Source organism: Cebus imitator, unplaced genomic scaffold, assembly GCF_001604975.1.
Source record: "Cebus imitator isolate Cc_AM_T3 unplaced genomic scaffold, Cebus_imitator-1.0 Scaffold316, whole genome shotgun sequence".
In the NCBI taxonomy this organism is placed as follows: Eukaryota; Metazoa; Chordata; class Mammalia; order Primates; family Cebidae; genus Cebus; species Cebus imitator.
Window position 1 is genome coordinate 2,141,990 of NW_016107631.1, and position 21,434 is coordinate 2,163,423.

Here is a 21,434-nt window from a genome sequence, read left to right on the forward strand (position 1 = left end):
GAGGCTGAGGCAGGAGAATTGCCTGAACCCAGGAGGCGGAGGTTGCGGTGAGCCGAGATCGCGCCATTGCACTCCAGCCTGGGTAACATGAGTGAAACTCCGTCTAAAAAAAAAAATTAAAAAAAAAAAATTTTTTTTTAAGATTTCTGTAATAGTATACCATTAAGAGGCAAAACTGACCATTGTGACTTGAATCACTAAGTATATGAATATATTTAGATAGAATTTTAAGACTTAAAAAGTTCACTTATGACTTTTAAGAACCGGTTTTGATTCTATGTTTACCCAAACATGTTGCTCCCTGATGCTCATCTGCACCTTGGTTTTTAATTTTTTTGCAATTGTAGATAGTGTGTTTTTATTTCCTACCTTTCTGTTCTGCTCTAATTTACTCTTACATAGAAAAGCAATTAGTTTAGAAAATATTTACATTGTTTTTGGTCACCTTACTGAACAAACTTCCCTGTTCTCCAGGTTACAAAAATTTTCAAACATAACACGATTTAAAGAGCTTTACAATTGAATGCTTGTATGCCTACCACCTGGATGTTATCATTTTATTGTGTTTCTTTTATTATGTATCTATCTATATATCATCTTTCTACTCATCATTAATCCATATTTTTTTCTTTTTATAGAGATGGCATCTCACTATGCTGCCCAGACTGATCTTGAACTCCTGGCCCCAAGTGATCCTCTCTCCTTGGCCTCCTAAAGTGCTGGGATTCCAGGTGCAAGCCACCTCGCCTGGTCACATTAATCCAGCTTGTAAAATATTGCTTTGTTTTTTGGTGCATTTCAAAGTAAGTTGCAGACATTCATACACTTGCCCCTAAGTATTTCAGTATGTTTATCATAAAGTTCTAGTGTCAGCTTTTCCTAATTACAAGTCTATTAATCACATACTATCTAATTCAGTGGCTTTCACTATGTGCAGCCATCACCAAAGTCAATTTTAGAACATTTTCGTTACCTGAAAAGAAACCCCATACTTTTTTGTTACCACTCCCTATCCCTGCATTGCCGTGACTAACCACTAATCTACTTTCTGTCTCTATAGATTTGCTTATTCTGGACATTTTATGTAATTGCTATAATAAAATGTGTGGTCTTTGGTGACTGGCTTCACATAGCATGATTTTTTTTTTTCGAGACAGAGTCTTACTCTGTCGACCAGGCTAGAGTGCCGTGACGCAATCTGGGCTCACTGCAATCTCTGCCTCACAAATTCAAGCGATTCTCCTGCCTCAGCCCTCTGAGTAGCTGGGATTACAGGCACATGCTACCACGCCCAGCTAATTTTTGTATTTTTAGTAGAGATCGGGTTTCAACACATTGCCCAGGCTGGTCTCAAACTCCTGACTTCAGGTGACCCACCTGCCTCGGTCTCCCAAAGTGCTGGGATTACAGGCGTGAGCCACTTCGCCTGGCCTACGTAGCATAATGATTTTCAGGTTTGTCTGTGTTACAGCACGTATCTGTACTTCATTCTTTTTCATGCCAAAATAGTATTTCATGGTACGGATATAGCACCTTATATTTATCCATTCATCAGCTGATGGACTTTTGGGTTGTTTCCCCTTTTCGGCTATTACAGTGTGCTATTAACATTTGTGTGTAAGCTGTTATTGTTTTTATTACTTATAAACCTAGAAATGGAGTTGCTGGGTCATATGGTGTGTTTAACCATTTGAGGAACTACCAGACTTTTCCAAAGTGGCTGCACCATTTAACATTTCCACCAGTCATACTTGAGGGTTTCCATGCCACCATATACCCACCAACACTTGTTAGATTTTTTTTTATTGCAGACATTCTAGTGGGTGTCAGGTGGTATCTCATTATGGTTTTGATTTGCATTTCTTTGGAGACTTATGTTGAGCCACTTTTCATGTGCTTATGATATACATAGCTGAGATACATGTATTTTTACTAAATATAGATTATAAGTATTTTTAATAGCTAGATAGCTCCATTTCACTGGATGTGCATACTTATAATCAGCCAATTAATCCTCTATTAATAGACCTAAATGCTTTACAACAACTTTGCATGCATGTATCACTATTTCCTCTGCAAAAATTTTCAAGGTAGATTTTTGGGTTCTAGTAATATCTCAATTAAAAGTATTCAATACAAAGTGTTATTTCCAAAATTCTATAGTCACTTAATACTGATGAAGAAGTATGTCTGTTTTGGAATGCTTGCAATTTTTAGATATAAAATCATCAATCTGACTAAAAATTTATTTTTTATATGTGTTCAATTGAATCTATAAAACTGTCACTCTTGCTTAGTCATATAATTTGTTTCCTCTTCTCTAATGTTATTTATACTTGATTATCAAACTAATTGGGAAGCATTTCTAGAATAGTTAAGATAGTGTTAGTGACCCTTGTTCATCTTTGATACTGCCTTTGACTTTAGAGAATGTACTTTTATTGTTTCATAGAACTTTTATAGGATGTATCGAATTTTTGAAATTGAGGTAAAATTCACAAGACATAAAATTAACAATGAAGTCGCTCTTAGTATATTCACAATATTGTACAACCACCACTTACAGCCACTTCACATTCTCCCCTCCAGCAGACCCTGGCAACCACCCTTGTGCTCTGTGTGTGTGTGTGTGTGTGTGTGTGCGTGTGTGTATTTAAGATGGAGTCTCACTCTTGTTGCCCAGGCTGGAGTGCAATGGTGTGACTCAGCTCACTGCAACTCCACCTCCTGGTTTCAAGCGATGCTCCTGCCTCAGGCTCTAAGCAGCTAGGATTGCAGGTGCACACCACCACACCAGGCTACTTTTGTATTTTTAGTAAAGACTGGGTTTCTCCATGTTGGTCATGCTGGTTTTGAACTCCTGACCTCAGGTGATCTGCCCACCTCGGCCTCCCAAAGTTGGGATTACAGGCGTGAGCCACTGCACCCGGCCAATGTACTTTCTGTCGTTATGCATTTACTTAATCTGGGTATTTTAAATAAATGAAATCATATAATGTGACATTTAGTGCCTGGCATTTTCTTTTTTTTTTTTTTTCTTTTTTTGAGACAGGGTCTCACTCTATTGCCGAGGCTGGAGTTCAGTGGCACACTCTTGGCTCACTGCAACCTCTGCCTCCCGGGCTCAAGCAATTCTCTTGCCTCAACCACCTTAATAGCTGGGATTACAGGCCCACACCACCATGCCTGGCTAATTTTTGAAACTTTTTGTAGAAATGGGGTTTCCCCATGTTGCTCAGGCTGGTCTTGAACTCTTGAGCTCAAAGCAGTCCACCTCCCTTGGCCTCTCAAAGTGCTGGCTTACAGGTGTGAGCCACTGCACCTGAGTGTCTGGCATTTTCATTTAGCATAATGTTTTTGTGGTTGTGGATTGTAGGAAAGTTTTGTGCCATTTTTACTTGTCTTTGCTCCACCCCCTCCCCAGCTCTGAGATGGTCTTGAAGATTGCGACCACCATTCCCAATGTGGGATCCTGGACTCAGGCCCTGGAGGGAACAGAATAGACTTTATTTACAAATAATTTTGTTTAGCTGGGTGAAGTGGTTCATGCCTGTAATCCCAGCATTTTGGGAGGCTGAGGTGAGAGGATCACTTGAGCTTAGGAGTCTGAGGCTACAGTGAGCCGTGATCTCGCCACCGTAATCCAGCCTGGGTGACAGAGTGAGACCCTGTCTTAAAAATAAAAATAAAAAATTGTTTGTTGTCTATTCTAACTACCTGAAAGACCTATGCAACATGCCCCCTCCTGTTTTGGAACTCACTCAGGTTGGAAAAGTAATGGGCATTTCTCAAAAACTTGTAAAGCAGAACAACAACCTTCAGATATTCCTGGGAAAAGGACTGTGGAAGCTATTGGGAAAGGAAGCCTTGCCATTTGAAATACACACCCTGGATGTCACTGAAATGTTGCATCTACCGCCTTCTGCTCATGAATGTTATATCATTTGGGTTCTACACCTTTCCACTGGTGGCATTCTAAGAAGAAAAGTGTGAAGCATCTTGCAACAATTATGTGCTTCTGAGATTGCAGAAGGAAAGGGAGCATTTGTAGCTGTGGGTTAGAGGAGGAGTCAGTGCAGGCCCTGTGGGTTTGGAGCATGCAGGAGGGCCACTGAGAGCTTGTTACAATGATTCCTCCCAGGCAGAAGGAAAGCTCATGGTGAGAGCATCATGTAAGTCTCTTACTTAAGTTTTAGAATTGGGCCTAAAGAAAGCCTCTGGGGCTGCCACTCTCTGACCTGCTGCTTTCAGGCCAGGGGTGTTGCTTGCAGCTTTTCCATTTGTCTTTATGGAAACAGGTAGTTGCCTATGTGACTGTTGGCAGTGCTGATTTCAGAAGGTCAGATTATATGTCCAGAATGAAACTACCTCAAGATAGTAACAAAGAGAGCTAAGACATGTGATGACAGCATGTGGCCCAAAGGAATTCAGTAGTGAGTGGCTAAGGTCATGTTCTTAGCGACAGGCCACGTGGCTTCAGATTCTACTTCTGCTTTTGGACAATATAGTTAAATCTGTAAGCCTTAGGATAATATTGGAATGGAAATTAATGTTACTTTATAAGGATATAACGCAGTAGGTAATAATGAGAAATCAAATAAGATAGTGCCTCTGCTTGGCTTAGCACATTTGTCTTCAAACTGAGGCATGCCTACATGTGAGGTGTATGATGACTTTTAACCAAGCATGTGAACAATGTGGTTTTAAAGAAATAAATACCCAAATCCTCACCTTCTCTGTCCTTTTTCTAAAACCCGATCTAGGAAGTCCCTTGGTGTTTCAGCATCATGTTGGTGCTGGTTCTCTGTTCCCATCTCCCCTCTCACAGTCACTCTACTTCCATTTTACAGAAGAAAAACAGGTTATAAATGTATTGCTCATACATGTAGAATGTTATGTTTTGTTGCCCTAGGATTTGTTGTTGCCCCAGGGTGCCTAAAAACTTCTGGGGCCCCAAATAAAAGGACAGTTAAAGATGGCCTTGCGTTAAGGTGAGTACACAGCAGCAATGACAGCACCTGGACGTGCAGGGAATGTACACTCAAATAAATGTATTCTTCAATCCACAGGTTCTGACTCCAGAAGCAAGACACATCAAGTGAGGTAAGGAGGAGGTCCAGGACCTGGATATCATCCTTTGCAGGGATGTAATGCGCCAGAGACCAAGATTTTTAGCCAGAAATTGAAGGCAGTTCAAGGAGAGACTACAGACACAGCATCCTACTTACTGGCTGTTTCCTGGTAACAGAAGAAAATGATCACATCCCAGGTGACTTTTGGTTTGTTTTATTTTTTTCTTCATCACATGATCGATTTCTGGGCAACTTTAAAAGTCAATTGAATTAAGTGAAAAAGTATAAATTGGTAAACCGGAATTTGTGCTTCAGTAAATTTAGATTCTGATTTCAACATCTAGGCAAAGTAGGATCAGGACTATATTGCTCACACGTGGTATCATAGAAAGATATTTGATCTTTGCAGTTCTTGGCATAGAGCTCCTAAAACTCTTCGAATTTCTTGAATTATAAGCATCTTTTTTTTTTGAGACAGGGTCCCACTTTGACACCGAGGCTGGAGTGCAGTGGTGCAGTCTCGGCTCACTGCAGCCTTGGCCTCCTGGGCTCAAGCGATCATCCCCTCAGCCTCCCAACTAGCTGAGACTACAGGTGTGTGCCACCAGGCCCAGCTAATTTTTTGTATTTTTTTGTAGAGATGGGGTTTCACCATGTTCCATAGGCTGGTCTTGGACTCCTCAGCTGAAGCAATTCGTCCACCTTCGCCTCCCGAAGTTCTAAGACTACAGCTGTGAGCCATCATGCCTAGTCCTCATTTTTCTAGTGAGACTACTCTTGGTAGAGTCCTAGGTAGCTTCAGGGTAGAGGCTGGTTGCCAGAAAGACCAAGCCTTGATTAGAAGCTTGGAACTTTCAGTCCTACCCCTAATCTCCAGGGAGCAGAAAGATGTTGGAGATGGAGTTCAGTCACCAGTGGCCAATGATTTATTCACCCATGCCTGTGTAACATAAAACCTCTAAACAGAGGGGTCTGGAGAGTGGGGCTGGTAAACACATCAAGCTTCTGGGAGGTTGGTGCATACAGAGAGAGCATGAAGTTTATCCCCATACTCCAGCATACTGTGCCCTGTGCAGCTCTTCCATTTGGCAGTTCCTGAATTGTAAATAAAGCAGTAATAGCAAAGTGCTTTCCTTAGTAGATTATTAAACCTGAAGGTGGGTTGCAGAAATCCCCACATTAGTAGCCCAGGGAAAGAAGTCTTTGTAACCTGGAGACCTCACACTTGCAACTGGTGTCTGAAATGGGGCTGGTCTTGTGGGACTGAAACCTTAACCTATGGGGTCTTCCAGGGGCTGGTGTCAGAATTGAATCTAATTGTTGGACACCTACTTGATGTTAGAGAATTGGAGAATTGCTTGATGTGAGCAAAAGCCCACACATTTGGTATCAGAAGTGTGTGAGTAAAAACAGCACAATGGAATTCACACAAAATGACTAGTGCTGGAACCTAATGTGTGACTGGAGCATCCTGTGGGTTCTAGTAGCTGTCACCTTCTGTCTAATGTCCCTGTCATCACATCCAGAGAGTCCTTGGTCATAGGATATGTACTGACTCTCAGGAGAAAGTAGATCAGTTCCCGAGAGGTGTCACTATTGCATGGCGCTTAGAAGAAAGGAGGTTTAATTGACTCACAGTTCCACAGGCTTAAGAGGAAGCATGACTGGGAGGCCTCAGGAAACTACAAATATGGAGGAAGGTGAAGGGGAAGCAAGGACCTTTTTCACATAGAGGCAGGAGAGAGAGAGTGAAAGAAGAAGTGACACTTTCAAACCATCAGATCTTGTGAGAACTCATTCACTATCACAAGAACAGCAAGGGGGAAATCTGCCTCAAGATCCACACCTCCCACCAGGTCCCTCTTCCAAATATGACATGAAATTTGGGCAGGGACACAGATCCAAACCATATCATCTGTATACAGTCATGTGTTGTATAATGATGTTTTGGTCAGTGACGGATCACATATGGGACAGTGGTCCCGTTAGATTATAAAAGAGGTGAAAAATATTGCCAAGTGATTTGGAACATTGTAGCACACAATTTATTTTTTTTTAAATTTAGTACAGCTTAAGTATACACACATTTTTTAAGTCCACTGTGGTGTACAGTTACATCCAAGGCCTTCAGATTCACTTACCAGTGTACCCAGAGCAACTTCCAGTCCTGCAAGCTCCATTTATGATAAATGCCCTGTACAGATGTACCATTTTTTAATCTTTATTTTTAGAGACAGGGCCTCACTCTGTTGCCCAGGCTGGACTGCAGTGGGGCTTTTCAGCTTATCGTAACCTCAAACTCCTGGGCTTAAGCAGTCCTGCCTCAGCCTCTCAAAGTGCTGCAATTTACAAGTGTGAGCCACCATGGCCAGCGCCATTTTTATCTTTTATACCATATTTTACTGTATCTGTTCTATTAATATATTTAGATACGTTTAGATACATGAGTACTTACCGTTGTGTTATAATTCCCTACAATATTCAGTACTGCAATATGCTGTATAGGTGTATAGCCTGGGAGCAGTAGACTATACTGCAGAGCTTAGGAATGTAATAGGCTGTACCATCTAGGTTTAAGCAAGCACACTCTGGGATGGTTGAGCAACAGAATTGCCTAATGATCCATTTCTCAGATTGTATCCTTATTATTAAGTGACACATGAATAAACATACATGTATACATGTTTGCATATATTTCTATGTATGTATATATATTTAGAGATGTATCTGTCTTAGCCCTTAGATCTTTGGATAGTACCTTTCCATTACTGTATTTTCTCTTTCACAAACAAAATGAGTAAATACTAGACCTCACCTAGCCTCTGTCTTTATTAATCTGTCTTTTTTTTTTTTTTTTTTTTTTTGAGATGGAGTTTCACTCTTTTTGCCCAGGTTGGAGTGCAATGGAGCGATCTCAGCTCACTGCAACCTCCGCCTGACAGATTCAAGCGATTCTCCTGCCTTCGCCTCCCAAGTAGCTGGGATTATAGTCACGCATCACCACACCTGGCTAAATTTATTTTGTATTATTATTATTATTATTTTTTAGTAGAGACAGAGTTTCTCCATGTTGGCCAGGCTCGTCTCAAATTCCTGACCTTAGGTGATCCACCTGCCTCAGCCTCCCAAAGTGCTGGGATTACAGGCATGAGCCACCGTGCCTGGCCAAGAACATTTTTTCTTAACAGAAGATGTCTGTACTTTAAAGCGTTGTTTTTCCAAATCTATGCTCCTCTCCATTCCTATTGGCTCTGATGACCGCTTTTTCAAAAAGTTATATACATACATGTATATTCACACACATATATGCACACATACATATAGGTAGGTATGTAATTAAATGGATGGCAAATACACAATACTCATATACATATGTGTGTGTGTGTGTGTGTGTTTGTGTGTGTGTGTATGCAGCCATGCATCACTTAACAACAGCGATACATTCTGAGAAATGCATCATTAGGACATTTTTGTCATGTGAACTTCATAAACTACTTAAACCTAGATGGTGTAGCCTACCACACACCTAGGCTATAGGATATGGCCTACTGGTCCTGGACTACCAATCTATACAGCATGTTACTGTATTGAATACTTTAGGCAATTGTAACACAATGGTATTTGTGTATCTAAACACAGAAAAGCTACAGCAAAAATTGCAGCATTATAATCTTATAGGACCTCCATCATCTCTGTGGTCTGTCCTTGACTGAATGTTGCTATTCCAGGCATGACTGCATACATAATTTTATTAAAAAGCAAAGTGGTCACAGAGCTAATATGACTTACCATCCTTGTGAACCCCTAGAATATTGGAGCTGGAAGACACCTCTTTGTTTCTGTAAAGAGAAACAGAAGCATAAAGAGTGAAGATGATTTGCTCAAGGCGGAAGAACAAGAGAATTGAGGGCTAGGACTCTGGTGTCCTGCTTCCCAGGCCAGTGCACTCTCCCCTGCGTCTCCCCCTGGCTCCCTCCCCTCTGCAGTGAGGCAGGGAGGACTAAGTTAACGGGGAACAATTACCATGCTCCCCCTCCCAGTGGCGATGTATGCAGGAGGGGGCCTGGTGAGGCCCTGCCTGGGACTCTTCTTACCCTTGGGAGGAGGAGGTGATTCTGAGATGACTGACCAGCTAACACGCCCAAGCACCCATGATGAGCATGCCATGTTTTTAAATAAGGAATGAAGCATTTCTGTCTCTTCCATATTCTCAGTGTCTGTCTAGTGCATGGGACAAAACAAAGTTCCAAAAATGTTTGCAGAATCAATTTTCTTGTTTAATTGACTTTCAAATGTGAAGAATTGTGGGACCAAGCTTGTGTTTTAAACCGTTACTTGCCATCTATCCCAGGGTAGAGACAAATGAATGAATGTTTGGAAGACAGGTTTTTATATTAAGGAGAAGGAGATAGTGTGAAATCACCAGGTTCTGGGAATCAGGGCAAAATCAGGAGTTAGAACAAGTACGGACCAGGAGACAATAGCACGGAAAACAAATGTCAAGTATTTTACAATTTGCACCCAGATTGTTCTGGCCCCAGGGCCATGGTGCCCATCAGAGAAGTCTCTCCCTATGGCTAAACCAGCACCCTGGAGGAAATCAGACCACAATCTTCCCTTCCTGGGTGTTTGTTCATTATTGGTTTCCCCCGTTGATAGATGTTTCCTCTCTTTTCCTTACTGGCTTTAATCTCACAACCAATTTTAAGCCTAGCGTCCTTACCTCTTGAACAGTCACTGATGTGGTCATTGCTGCCAATCTTACCCCCCTATGCCCTAGCATGATTCCTGTGGCCCTTCCCATCCTTCAATCTGTTTCTTAGCCCTAAAATCTGTCCCCCCACAGTATTACCATTATTTCAGGCTCTAGATATGTGTGCTTATTTCATTTGATTCTCATCACAGTCTGGTGAGAAAGAAGTAGATACTTAGTTGCCCATTTTACAGATGAGGAAACTGAGCTTTCCTATTCAGTAAGTGGCTAGGTTGGAATTCAGACTCTCAGTTTTCTGACTTTAAAGTCTCTGCTAATTACACCAAATTATTGTCTTGCACCGTGAGTTCTTACATTCTATGCCCTCCATTAATGCCATACAATGATCGCTGGTGGATCTTCAACCATCCAGTCTTATTCAGGTCTGTTGTTCATTCTTCCTTCCCCTCTTGGCATATCCTTAGCATCCTGGCTCCATCATGTCCATGGCATCTGGCCAATCATGCCACACCCTTTCTGTCCTGCCAGTCATTAAGGTACATCAACAGTTTTTTGAAGTCTTTTCTTTGCGCTTATCAACATCAGTTCAAAATTCCTTAGTTTTAAGAGTTGAGCTGGCATCTTAAAATGAAATGTGGAAAAAGGGATTTGGTAATACTCTGACGTGGTTGAGCAGGTTTTAACTGGGGGTAGAAAAAATCTTGGTTTGGGGTGTCCACATCATTCATTAATTCTTTACTCATTCATCCAACCCATCAGAAATATGAAACACCCACTGAACAGGGATCCCAAACAGAAATTGAGGATACCAATATCAGCAGATCCCAGTGACCTCTTTCCAGGGTCCAAGCCCCCCAGTTCCCAGACTAACAACCCTGTCTTTAGTCCCTCTTGCTAAGGCAACGTAAAAGAACCCTGGAGAAAGGCATAGAGGTTGCTGCCATCAAATGCATTTGGCAATCACGTGGTCAGATTAACCCTCCTGCTTTTTTTTTTTTTTTTTTTTTGAGNCGGGGTTTCACCATGTTGACCAGGATGGTCTCGATCTCTTGACCTCGTGATCCACCCTCCTCGGCCTCCCAAAGTGCTGGGATTACAGGCTTGAGCCACCGCGCATGGCCAATCTGTCTTTTATATATTGTATCATTCTGTCCTTTTGCTGCATCTTTGGTAGTTTTTTCAGATCTGCTTACCAATTCACTGTAAGTAGATCTCTTCAGTTATGCTGCTAACATGCCTGATAATGTAAATATAAACACTTTAAAAACTATATGTGTGTGAATGGTTTTTGAATAATATTATGTATTTTTAAAAAATTATTGATCTGTGTATTTTATTGTTATTTATTTATTTATTTTTGAGCCTGTTGCCCAGGCTGGAGTGCAGTGGTACAATTTTGGCTCACTGCAACCTCCACCTCCTGGGTTCAAGCAATTCTCCTGCCTCAGCCTCCTGAGTAGCTGGATTACAGGCATGCACCACCATGCTCAGCTAATTTTTGTATTTTCAGTAAAGATGGGGTTTCGCCACTCAGATGATCTGTGCACCTAGGCTTCCCAAAATGCTGGGATTACAGGCTTGAGCCACCACACCTGGCCTATTTATTTTTTAAGCCAGTCACGTTTAGCAGTAGTGGGTAATAATACTTAACTGTCTCTTGTTCTTTGGACATGTTTGGAAAGATTCTTTTATTCCTCCTAACATATAAAATATACTTATTTGTCATGTAATATTTTGTAGTGTCTGGGGTTTCTTCCTGGTTGATTCTGATAGTGCATATGAAAATTCATTGAAGATTCATTACAAATAAAGGAATATGCTTTATTCATCCTGATATTGCTAAAATATATTTAGTGCCTGGCAAATATGTGCTCAAAAAGAAAAGAGGATTAGCAAGAGGATTAAATAATCAGTTCTTATAGAAACATCTGCTTTGTTAACTGATGGATAATTACACAGTTACAGAATATTTTGCTAGAGATAGATTTTGAATATAGATAGATTTTGCTTCTATCACAATGTATATTTTTACAGCACCTAGATATATAGGTGAAAATATTTGGTGAAAATGAGCAGAACAATGTCCTTCACATTTCTTGCATATGAATAAAAGAGAAACACTTCATACTAAGCAGGACTCTCTTATTACAGGAATCACTGACTCTGGAGGATGTGGCTGTGGAGTTCACCTTGGAGGAGTGGCAGCTCCTGGGCCCATCTCAGAAGGACCTGTACCGGGACGTGATGTTAGAGAACTATAGCAACCTGGTGTCAGTGGGTGAGGAAAGCTGCCCTGTGTCAGAGGGTACCCAATCAAAGGCCTTTGCTTTCTTGGCTTTCAGAAGCTCTGAAGGGCTTGTGGTGCTCTGAAGTGGTACATTCTGTCCCCTCCCTGGCCCCAGATAAAAGAGGATAATGTGCCCCCTTTAGAGAGAAAATCCCTTTGCTTTGCAGGCACATAAATTACATCATTCCCTAAACAAAACATGGTCCCATGTTGATAGACCACAGCTCAATTCAGTGAGCCTAAGCTGTCATTTCCTATGAACAGGGTATCAAGCCAGCAAGCCAGATGTGCTCTCCATGTTAGAACAAGGAGAACCATGGACAACAGAAAATGAAATCCACAGCCAAATCTGTCCAGGTGAGTTCAGGGTGAGAGCCAGCAAGGCGGGTGGCTGAACAAGTCACGTGATAGTTGTTCAGCGGTGTCTGAGCTGTGAGGGAATCTGAGGCTGCGTGGACAGAGCCTCCATGTATCCTCATACAAAAGCTCTTTTTCCTTCAGGTGTGTAGAGGAACATCCACCTCTTTATATCCTCTTGGATTTCAACACTGTTTATTTTTTACTTTTTTGAGACAGAATCTCACTGTTGCTCAGGCAGGAGTCCAGTGGTGTGATCTCAGCTCATTTCATCCTCTGCCTCCCGGGTTCAAGTGATTCTCCTGCCTTGGCCTCCCTAGTAGCTGGGATCACAGGCACCTGCCACTATGCCCAGCTAAATTTTTGTATTTTCAGTGGATACGGGGTTTTGCCAAGTTGACCAGGCTAGTCTCAAACTCTGATCTCTCGTGATCCACCTGCCTCGGCCTCCCAAAGTGCTGGGATTACAGGTGTGAGCCACCGCACCCAGCCTCTCATCACTCTTTATTTAATCTAGGTTTGATTTGTTTTTCTCAGGATTTCTTCCTTTTTAGGATTCTGAAATCTCATCATTTCTTGTTTTCCCCCCATCAGAGCATCACTACCTGTTCCTTCTACTTCCCTTGCTGTGAATTTCCTCCTTCCATGACTGTCTCCAAAGAACAATCTTGGATCTCAGCACTCTCTCCTGACCACTGCACCTTTCTGCCCCTTTAGATAATGCTGATTTTTTTTCCCTAAGGTCTTCCCACCCTATCTTGCACCCTGTGCCCACTTAGTAACCTGGTCTGTTGCTTTGCATATATATGCTTTCTTAGCTTCTCTTTTTTCTCCCACTCCGAGGTCCTCCAGATGTTCTGTTTTCCATTTATTTTGCTCTGTTCTCATATTCTTTAAAAGCTTCCTTCATTCTAATGAATTAAGTTCTTATTTTCTATGGAGACTCTCAGATTGACATCTCCCTTAATATTTCCTAACTTACATGTTTCTACCATATTTTTTACCCACTTACATGTCAATTCCTTGAGTTGATCCTGACCACTGTGGGGTTACCTTGAAACTTCCCTGCCTTCTCAGCTCCCTTATTTAAAGTTTTTGTGCTTTCAGTTGATTTTTGAAGAATTCTCATTCTGTTTCCAACCCAAACCAGATTACTAAACCTCATGACTGCTTTGCTTCAATTTCCTTTTGGAATCATTAATTCTGCCTATTATTTAGTTTCTCTTTTTTTGTTTTCTTCTTCTTTCATTCTTCCTAACAATACATTCTATCATACCATTATTTAGTTTCTCTTAAATTATATGCTAGACTTATTTCCTTAAAGTTTTTCTGTTCTTACCATCTTCTGATGGCACTAAGTCCCAGTGAATCATAGCAGTCCTGTAAGATGGAAATTTCTCTTCTGTCAAGTGATATTCTAGTTGAATCACCATGATATAGTATCATCTTGCCTACGCAGAGTTTGCTTTCCTTTTTTTAAATTCAAAGCCAACTATATTTAAAGCACTACATTTGAAGTAGTCTTTCCCAATGTGTCCTGTACATGTGAAACTTTTCTTGTTTCATTGCCTTAAATATTTTTTGATAGCCTATTACATATGGGCCCTGACAACTGTGAACATCAATAACAACAAAAAAATTCTTCTTAGAGATTACCTGCTAAAAGGAAGAGGCATGAAATTGATCAGAATAGATAAATGTCTTGTGAAAAATCCTGGGAAGATCAGTAACAAAGCATAATGAGGGATGCTGGGAATGGGAATGGCTCTTTGGTGAGATGCCTTTGAGCAGCTAAATGAGAGATGTGAGTATGTCCCTCGGGTGAATTACCTTCCAGGTAGACAAAATAGCAGGTCCAAAGACCCAAGGCAGGTGTGTATTTGAGGAACTTCAAGGAAGCCTGTGTAAATACAGAGGAGTGAACAAGAGGGGCAGTGGTTGGAGATAATATGAACGTAAGGACAGTGTGATGGGATCTAGAGTTTGAGGTAGACAGGTCATATATGACCTTTCAAGGACATTTTAATGACTCGATTTTTTAAAAAATTTTGAGATGAGGAAACATGAGGGAATTCTGAGTAGAAAAGTGACATGATACAATTTATATTTAAAAGGATCACTTTGACTACTTTGTAGAAAACATATAGGAGAAGAAGAGGTTGAAGCCTGAAATCCACTTGGGAGGCTAGTGCTATAGTACCAGACAGAGTGATTATCTTACACCTAGATAGAGGGGGTGAATTTTAGTCAGTTTCAGAATATAGGAGTCACCCTTCATCTACAGTTTCTCTTTCCATGGTTTCAGTTATCTGTGGTCAACTATGGTCTGAAAATGTTAAATGGGAAATTCTAGAAATAAACAATTCTTTTTTTTTTTTTTTGAGATGGAGTTTTGCTCTTGTTGCCCAGGCTGGAGTGCAGTGGTGCAATTTCAGCTCACTGCAACCTCTGCCTCCTGGGTTCAAGTGATTCTCCTGCCTCAGCCTCCTGAGTAGCTGGGATTACAGGCATGTGCCACCATGCCTGCCTAATTTTGTACTTTTAGTAGAGACAGGGTTTCTCCATGTTGGTCAGGCTGGTCTCAAACTCCCAACCTCAGGTGATCCACCTGCCTCGGCCTCCCAAAGTGCTGGGATTACAGGTATTAGCCACCGTGCCTGGCATAAATAATTCTTAATTACATTGCTCACCATTCCAAGGAGTTTGAAATCCTGCACCATCTTGTTCCATCCTGGGACAAGAATCACTTTTTTATCCAGCATATCCATGCTGTATACCTTCCCCACCTGTGTCACTTAGTAGCCATCTTGGTTATCTGATCAACTATGATGGTATCACAGTGCTTGTGTTCAAGTAACCTTTGTTTTACTTAATAAGGCCTCCAAAGCTCAAGAGTGTGATGCTGGCCTATTATAATTCTTCTATTTTATTATTTGTTATTGTTAATCTTTTGCTGTGCCTAGTTTATAAATTAAACTTTATTATAGGTATGTATGCACTGTATAGGAAAAAACATAACAGATACAGGGTTTAGTATGATTCAGAGTTTCAGGCATCTATGGGGGGGTCTTGGAATATATCACCCATAGATAAGGAGGGATTACTGTATATTTATGAAGGAGGACATATGGAATTTCCTATTGAAGTAGACAAAGGGTATGAGAGAAACATACAAATGAAAGATGATGGTAAGGTTTCTGGCATGAGTCTGACCGGGAATTAACTTGCCATTTCCTGAGAAACTTACTTTGTTTATACACTGACTGCTTTTACCTTTTGTTTTCTTTAACTTACAATGGTTTATTCTTGTCCAAGTGACAATGCGCACATCTACTTGGAGTTTTTTAAAACCGTGGTAATGGTGTGGTCAGTAGAGCCAGCCTGTGCAAAGCTGTTTATGAAGTAGTTCTTTCCCATGCTCATGGAAAGGTGTATTGTTCTCTTCTTCCCTAGAAATCAAGAAAGTTGACAATCATTTTCAGATGCACTCAAAAAACCAAAGATGTCTGAAGAGAGTGGAACAATGCCATAAACATAATGCATTTGGAAACATCATTCATCAGAGGAAAAGTGATTTTCATTTAAGGCAAAATCATGATACATTTGACTTACAAGGGAAAATATTGAAATCAAATTTAAGTTTAGTCAACCAGAACAAAAGGGATGAAATCAAGAATTCTGATGAAGTTAATGGAGATGGAAAATCCTTCCTTCATGACAAGCATGAACAATTTTATAATGAAATGAACTTCCCCAAATATGGAAATTCTGTGAATACAAATTCACAATTCATTAAGCATCAGCAAACTCAAAAGATAGATAAACCCCATGAATGCACTGAGTGTGGGAAGGCTTTCCTCAAGAAGTCTCGACTCATCGATCATCAGAGAGTTCATACTGGAGAGAAACCTCATGGATGCAGTATATGTGGGAAAGCCTTCTCTAGAAAGTCCAGGCTCACTGAACATCAGAAAACTCATGTAGGAGAGAGACGGTATGAATGCACTGACTGTGACAAAGCATTTCGCTGGAAATCACAGTTCATTGCACATCAGAAAATACATACAGGAGAGAAACCCTATGTATGCAGTGATTGTGGAAAAGGCTTCATCAAGAAGTCTCGACTCATTAATCATCAGAGAGTTCATACAGGAGAGAAACCACATGGATGCAGCCTGTGTGAGAAAGCATTCTCCAGAAAGTCCAGGCTCACTGAACACCAGCGAACTCATACAGGAGAGAAACCCTATGAATGCACTGAATGTGACAAAGTGTTCCGCTGGAAATCACAGCTCAATGCACATCAGAAAACTCACACAGGAGAGAAGTCATATATATGCAGTGACTGTGGAAAAGGCTTCATTCAGAAGGGAAATCTCATTGTACATCAGCGAACTCATACTGGAGAAAAACCCTATATATGCAATGAATGTGGAAAAGGCTTCATCCAAAAGGGCAATCTCCTTATTCATCAACGTACTCACACCGGCGAGAAACCCTACGTATGCAATGAATGTGGGAAAGGCTTCAGCCAGAAGACATGCTTAATATCCCATCAGAGATTTCACACAGGAAAGACACCCTTTGTATGTACTGAGTGTGGAAAATCCTGCTCACACAAGTCGGGTCTCATTAATCACCAGAGAATTCACACAGGAGAGAAGCCCTATATGTGCAGTGACTGTGGGAAAGCTTTCAGAGATAAATCATGTCTCAATAGACATCGAAGAACTCATACAGGGGAGAGACCCTATGGATGCTCTGATTGTGGGAAAGCTTTCTCCCACTTGTCATGCCTAGTTTATCATAAGGGAATGCTGCATGCAAGAGAGAAATGTGTAGGTTTAGTCAAATTGGAAAATCCTTTCTCGGAAAGTCATAGCTCATCACATACAAGTGATCTCATACAGGATAAAGACTCTGTTAACTTGGTGACTGTGCAGATGCCTTCTGTGGCAGCTCAGACTTCATTAAGTAACAGTGAGTTCCAAGCAGATAGCAAAGTAGCCATTGTGAGCCAGCCTGTTGCCAGAAGTTCACTCTTAGCAGATAGTAGAATTTGCACAGCAGAAAAACCTTATGAATGCAGTGAATGTGGTAGTGCTTTCAGTGATCAATTACATCATGTGTCACAAAACACACACAGGAACAAACTGTGATACATTCAAGGTGGAAAGCCCTTGAGTAAAATCTTATGGCTGATAAGCATATACTCAGAGAAAATTAGTATGAGGTAGAGACTGGGAAAGTCTTTTATGGGAAGATAGATCCTCTGATTAGTGATCATCAATGAGCTTACAGTTGGTAGAAATATAATGATCATGGAAAAGTCCTTGTTCAGAAATAATACCCCAGTAGGTATTAGAGGCTTTACATAAGGAACAGTTGGAAGACCTTTGAAGGCTGTGAATGTGGCAGGGTTGCTAGTGGTACATTCTGCCTTATCCTCAGAGAAAATCATATAGAAATAAAACTATGAAAATAGTACCTAGAACATCTTCAGCAAAATATGAAAGAACACACGAAGCAAATAAGCCCTGTGAAATGGGTATTTTAGAGATTTTGATTGCAAATCCAACATCATTATACAGCAGATAATATACAGGATGTGTTTTTTAAGACAATATACCTTGACTCACTAGTTGATATATCAGTGACTAATTAACGGGTTGTCACTGTTACACATCATTGGTTAAATTTATAACACAGTGTGCCCCTTCCCCCATTTTTGGCATGAGTTTTCTATTCCCAACCAAGATCATTATATGATTATCTCTTGTGTTTCTTTGATTTTAAATTTCTTCACTTGTTATTTCAGACTACTGAAGTTCTTCAAAAGGAAATATGTATTTAATAATGTAACACAACAAGTTTTGATGTGTTTAACTTTATAAATATCACCCCAGAGGAATTAAGTTCAAAACTTATGATTGGCCATCCTCTTAATTTAGAAGGTAGTCCTAATCCTAACACTATGGTTTGTCTTATTATTGGCATACACGCCATTCGGAATAGTTTGTGTGATCCACTTTCTTTACCTGAAAATGTTTCCTTTATCTAGGAACTGTGGATGACGGCAGTGGGAAACAAAACAAAATTTCAAGCTAGCATTTTTAAAAAGCTGGATTATATGCATGTATAGTTTATACATGCAACCGTAGTTTAAAAATGCATATTCCTGGCCAGGCGCGGTGGCTCACGCCTGTAATCCCAGCACTTTGGGAGGCCGAGGCGGGTGGATCACGAGGTCAAGAGATCGAGACCATCCTGGTCAACATGGTGAAACGCCGTCTCTACTAAAACTACAAAAAATTAGCTGGGCATGGTGGCGCGTGCCTGTAATCCCAGCTACTCAGGAGGCTGAGGCAGGAGAATTGCCTGAACCCAGGAGGCGGAGGTTGCGGTGAGCCGAGATCGCGCCATTGCACTCCAGCCTGGGTAACAAGAGCGAAACTCTGTCTCAAAAAAAAAAAAAAAAAAAAAAAAAAAAAAAAAAAATGCATATTCCTGTATCAGTTGAAACTGTAGTTTAAAAATACATATGCCTCCAGCAACTGTAGTTTAAAAATGCATATGCCTGTATCAGTTGAAAATGACATATAATATAAAGATCAAATTGTCCTGATAATTTCTTGTTCAAGGTACATATTATTATTTGGAGTGGGAAAAGACTCAATTTTCTTTACATAAAACAGGATATGAATACTTTTCTAAAAAGTGTTCATGTCTTATCTCTACCTAAATTATAAATTCCGTGATAGTTTGTAGGCAATTGTATATACCCTAGCAGATAGAAATTAATTATATGTAGATTTGGAAGATGAATGAAGGTGCGTGAATAACCCAGTGGACAATTGATCAGAATTACTTTTGTCGTTGAAGAAAAGGAGCTACCAGAAAGAAATTCTAAGGATTAGTACTATTCTGAAAAAAAAAAAAAACTTTTTAAAACCTGAATAGAGCCTCATTTCTGTCATAAGAGGGGCAGAACAGAGAAGGAATAGGATTCACAGAATAAGCCCAATTAAAAAAACAAAATAACTTCATTCTCTAAAAATAAAGGACAGCATGTAAGATGAATAAAGGTGAGATCCTTTTGGATATTTTAGATAAGAACCCTTAAATTTGTCTATAGTCTGTCACCTTGGAGAGTTGCCACTGTTTTAAAGATCCTAGCTCCTCTGTGATATGCTCAATTGGAACATACGATTTACCTTCATCATTCCTTCTCACCTAGGGTTGAGACCCTTGTTCTCTCCTCTACTCAGAGTTCCATCCCTTAATCTAATAAAGATTTATCCACTTTAGAAACAGTCCTGTTTACAAGGAAAAATAAAATGGAAATTTGCATTAAGTGGCTGCCTCACAATTGAAACCCAAACTCTGGGTTATTGGGTGATTACAACAGTCTTTGAGCATTTGCACTGTGGCAGGCACTTGTACACACAGGATACACTGATGAACTAAACATAAAGTAGTGGCCTGTAACAGGATGGATTCAGTACAGATGCTCTGCAGTTAAGAATATAAGAAATGGACTCTTCTTCAATCTAGACTTCAGATTCTGTCCACGTCTTGCCTTGTGAATCTGTACATCCTATCATAGCAGTCATAGCATCCTACTCCCTGAACACATAAATCAGGGTGCACTATTGGGCTGCCCAGGCCTGTCCTTGGGACCGGATGTTGAATTCACCGTTAAGAAGTTGGCATCCATCACGAGGTCAAGAGATCGAGACCATCCTGGTCAACACAGTGAAACCCCGTCTCTACTAAAAATACAAAAAATTAGCTGGGCATGGTGGCACGTGCCTGTAATCCCAGCGACTCAGGAGGCTGAGGCAGGAGAATGGCCTGAACCCAGGGGGAGGAGGTTGCGGTGAGCCGAGATCGCGCCATTGCACTCCAGCCTGGGTAACAAGAGCGAAACTCTGTCTCAAAAAAAAAAAAAAAAGAAGTTGGCATCCCAGCTAAATAAATTTAACTGGATACTCAGTTCCAAGTTGCCTCTTTCAAAAGGCACGTCGCCCCTCACCTTCATAAAAATTGGAGCTGACGTTTATTAAGTGTCTGGTTTGTCAAACGGTAACTGCATTATTTAGTACTTTTGAAAATTTAAACAAATGTTTGTTTTTATTTTGTTTGAGAGAGGGTCATGCTCTGTTGCCCATGCTGGAGTGCAGTGGCCTGATCATGGCTTACTGAGGCCAAGCCATCCTCCCACCTCCGCCTCCTGGGCTCAAGTCATCCTCCCACCTCAGCCTCAAGAGTGGCTGGGACTACAAGTGCGTGCCACCACACCCTGCTAACTTGTATTTTTTTGTAAAAGCAGGGTCTCACTATGTTGCCTAGGCTGGTCTCCAACTCCTGGGCATAAGTGATCCTCCCAACTTGGCCTCCCAAAGTGCTGGGATTACAGGCTTGAGCCATGGCACCTGGCCTCTTTAGTTATTTAACTGGATGGATGAATGGATAGATGTATATATACAGAGACATATAGAGATATATATGCATACACACATGTATGTATGTTTGTAATGAATTTAAGTGATGAAATCAAATATTTACCCAAAGTATTGCAATTGTGAAAACTGTAGGATGAAACTAGAAAAAAAAAAAAAGGTCTTCAATAGGAATCAGAAATGTGGGTAATAGGAATTTTTTTCTTGTGTCAGAATAAATCTGAAAGAAAATATTTATGAAAAAGACATGGTAACGCTGGGAACTAGAGAGAAAAGAATTCGACTTTAGTAGCGTCCAGAAGTTTGTAGACAATGATATGAATGATGATATAGGAAGGCAAATGTTTGTTATTGTTATTTTTAAGACGGACTTGGACTTGAACTGAACTGGATATAGACCCACTAGGTAAATGTAGCTTTAATTACAACTGTAATTAGCAGTCAGTTATTAAGCCTCAACCCACCTACTCTCTGGGGTCCTTGGGCCTCCAAAGTTCCAGCCTCCTCAGGCCCCTAAACCACAGACACGTACAGGCCTCCTC

General features: G+C 40.7%; 1 protein-coding gene across 3 annotated transcripts in view; it reads left to right on the forward strand.

The window, feature by feature from the left end:
• The window catches only part of ZNF613 (zinc finger protein 613), a 20,120-nt gene extending 2,403 nt beyond the window's left edge, over nt 1–17,717 (forward strand). For 2 of the 3 annotated variants that reach the window (XM_017503909.2, XM_017503908.2), the window contains exons 2-6: nt 639–803; nt 5,070–5,269; nt 11,938–12,064; nt 12,338–12,430; nt 15,884–17,717. In XM_017503909.2, coding sequence (XP_017359398.1) covers nt 5,255–5,269; nt 11,938–12,064; nt 12,338–12,430; nt 15,884–17,589 — 1,941 coding nt within the window. In that variant the 5' untranslated portion in view covers nt 639–803; nt 5,070–5,254 and the 3' untranslated portion in view covers nt 17,590–17,717. Of the gene's footprint in view, nt 1–638; nt 804–5,069; nt 5,270–11,937; nt 12,065–12,337; nt 12,431–15,883 lie in introns of those variants that run through there. The other variant, XM_017503910.2, reaches the window with a different exon arrangement.
• The last annotated feature ends 3,717 nt before the right edge of the window (nt 17,718–21,434 follow it).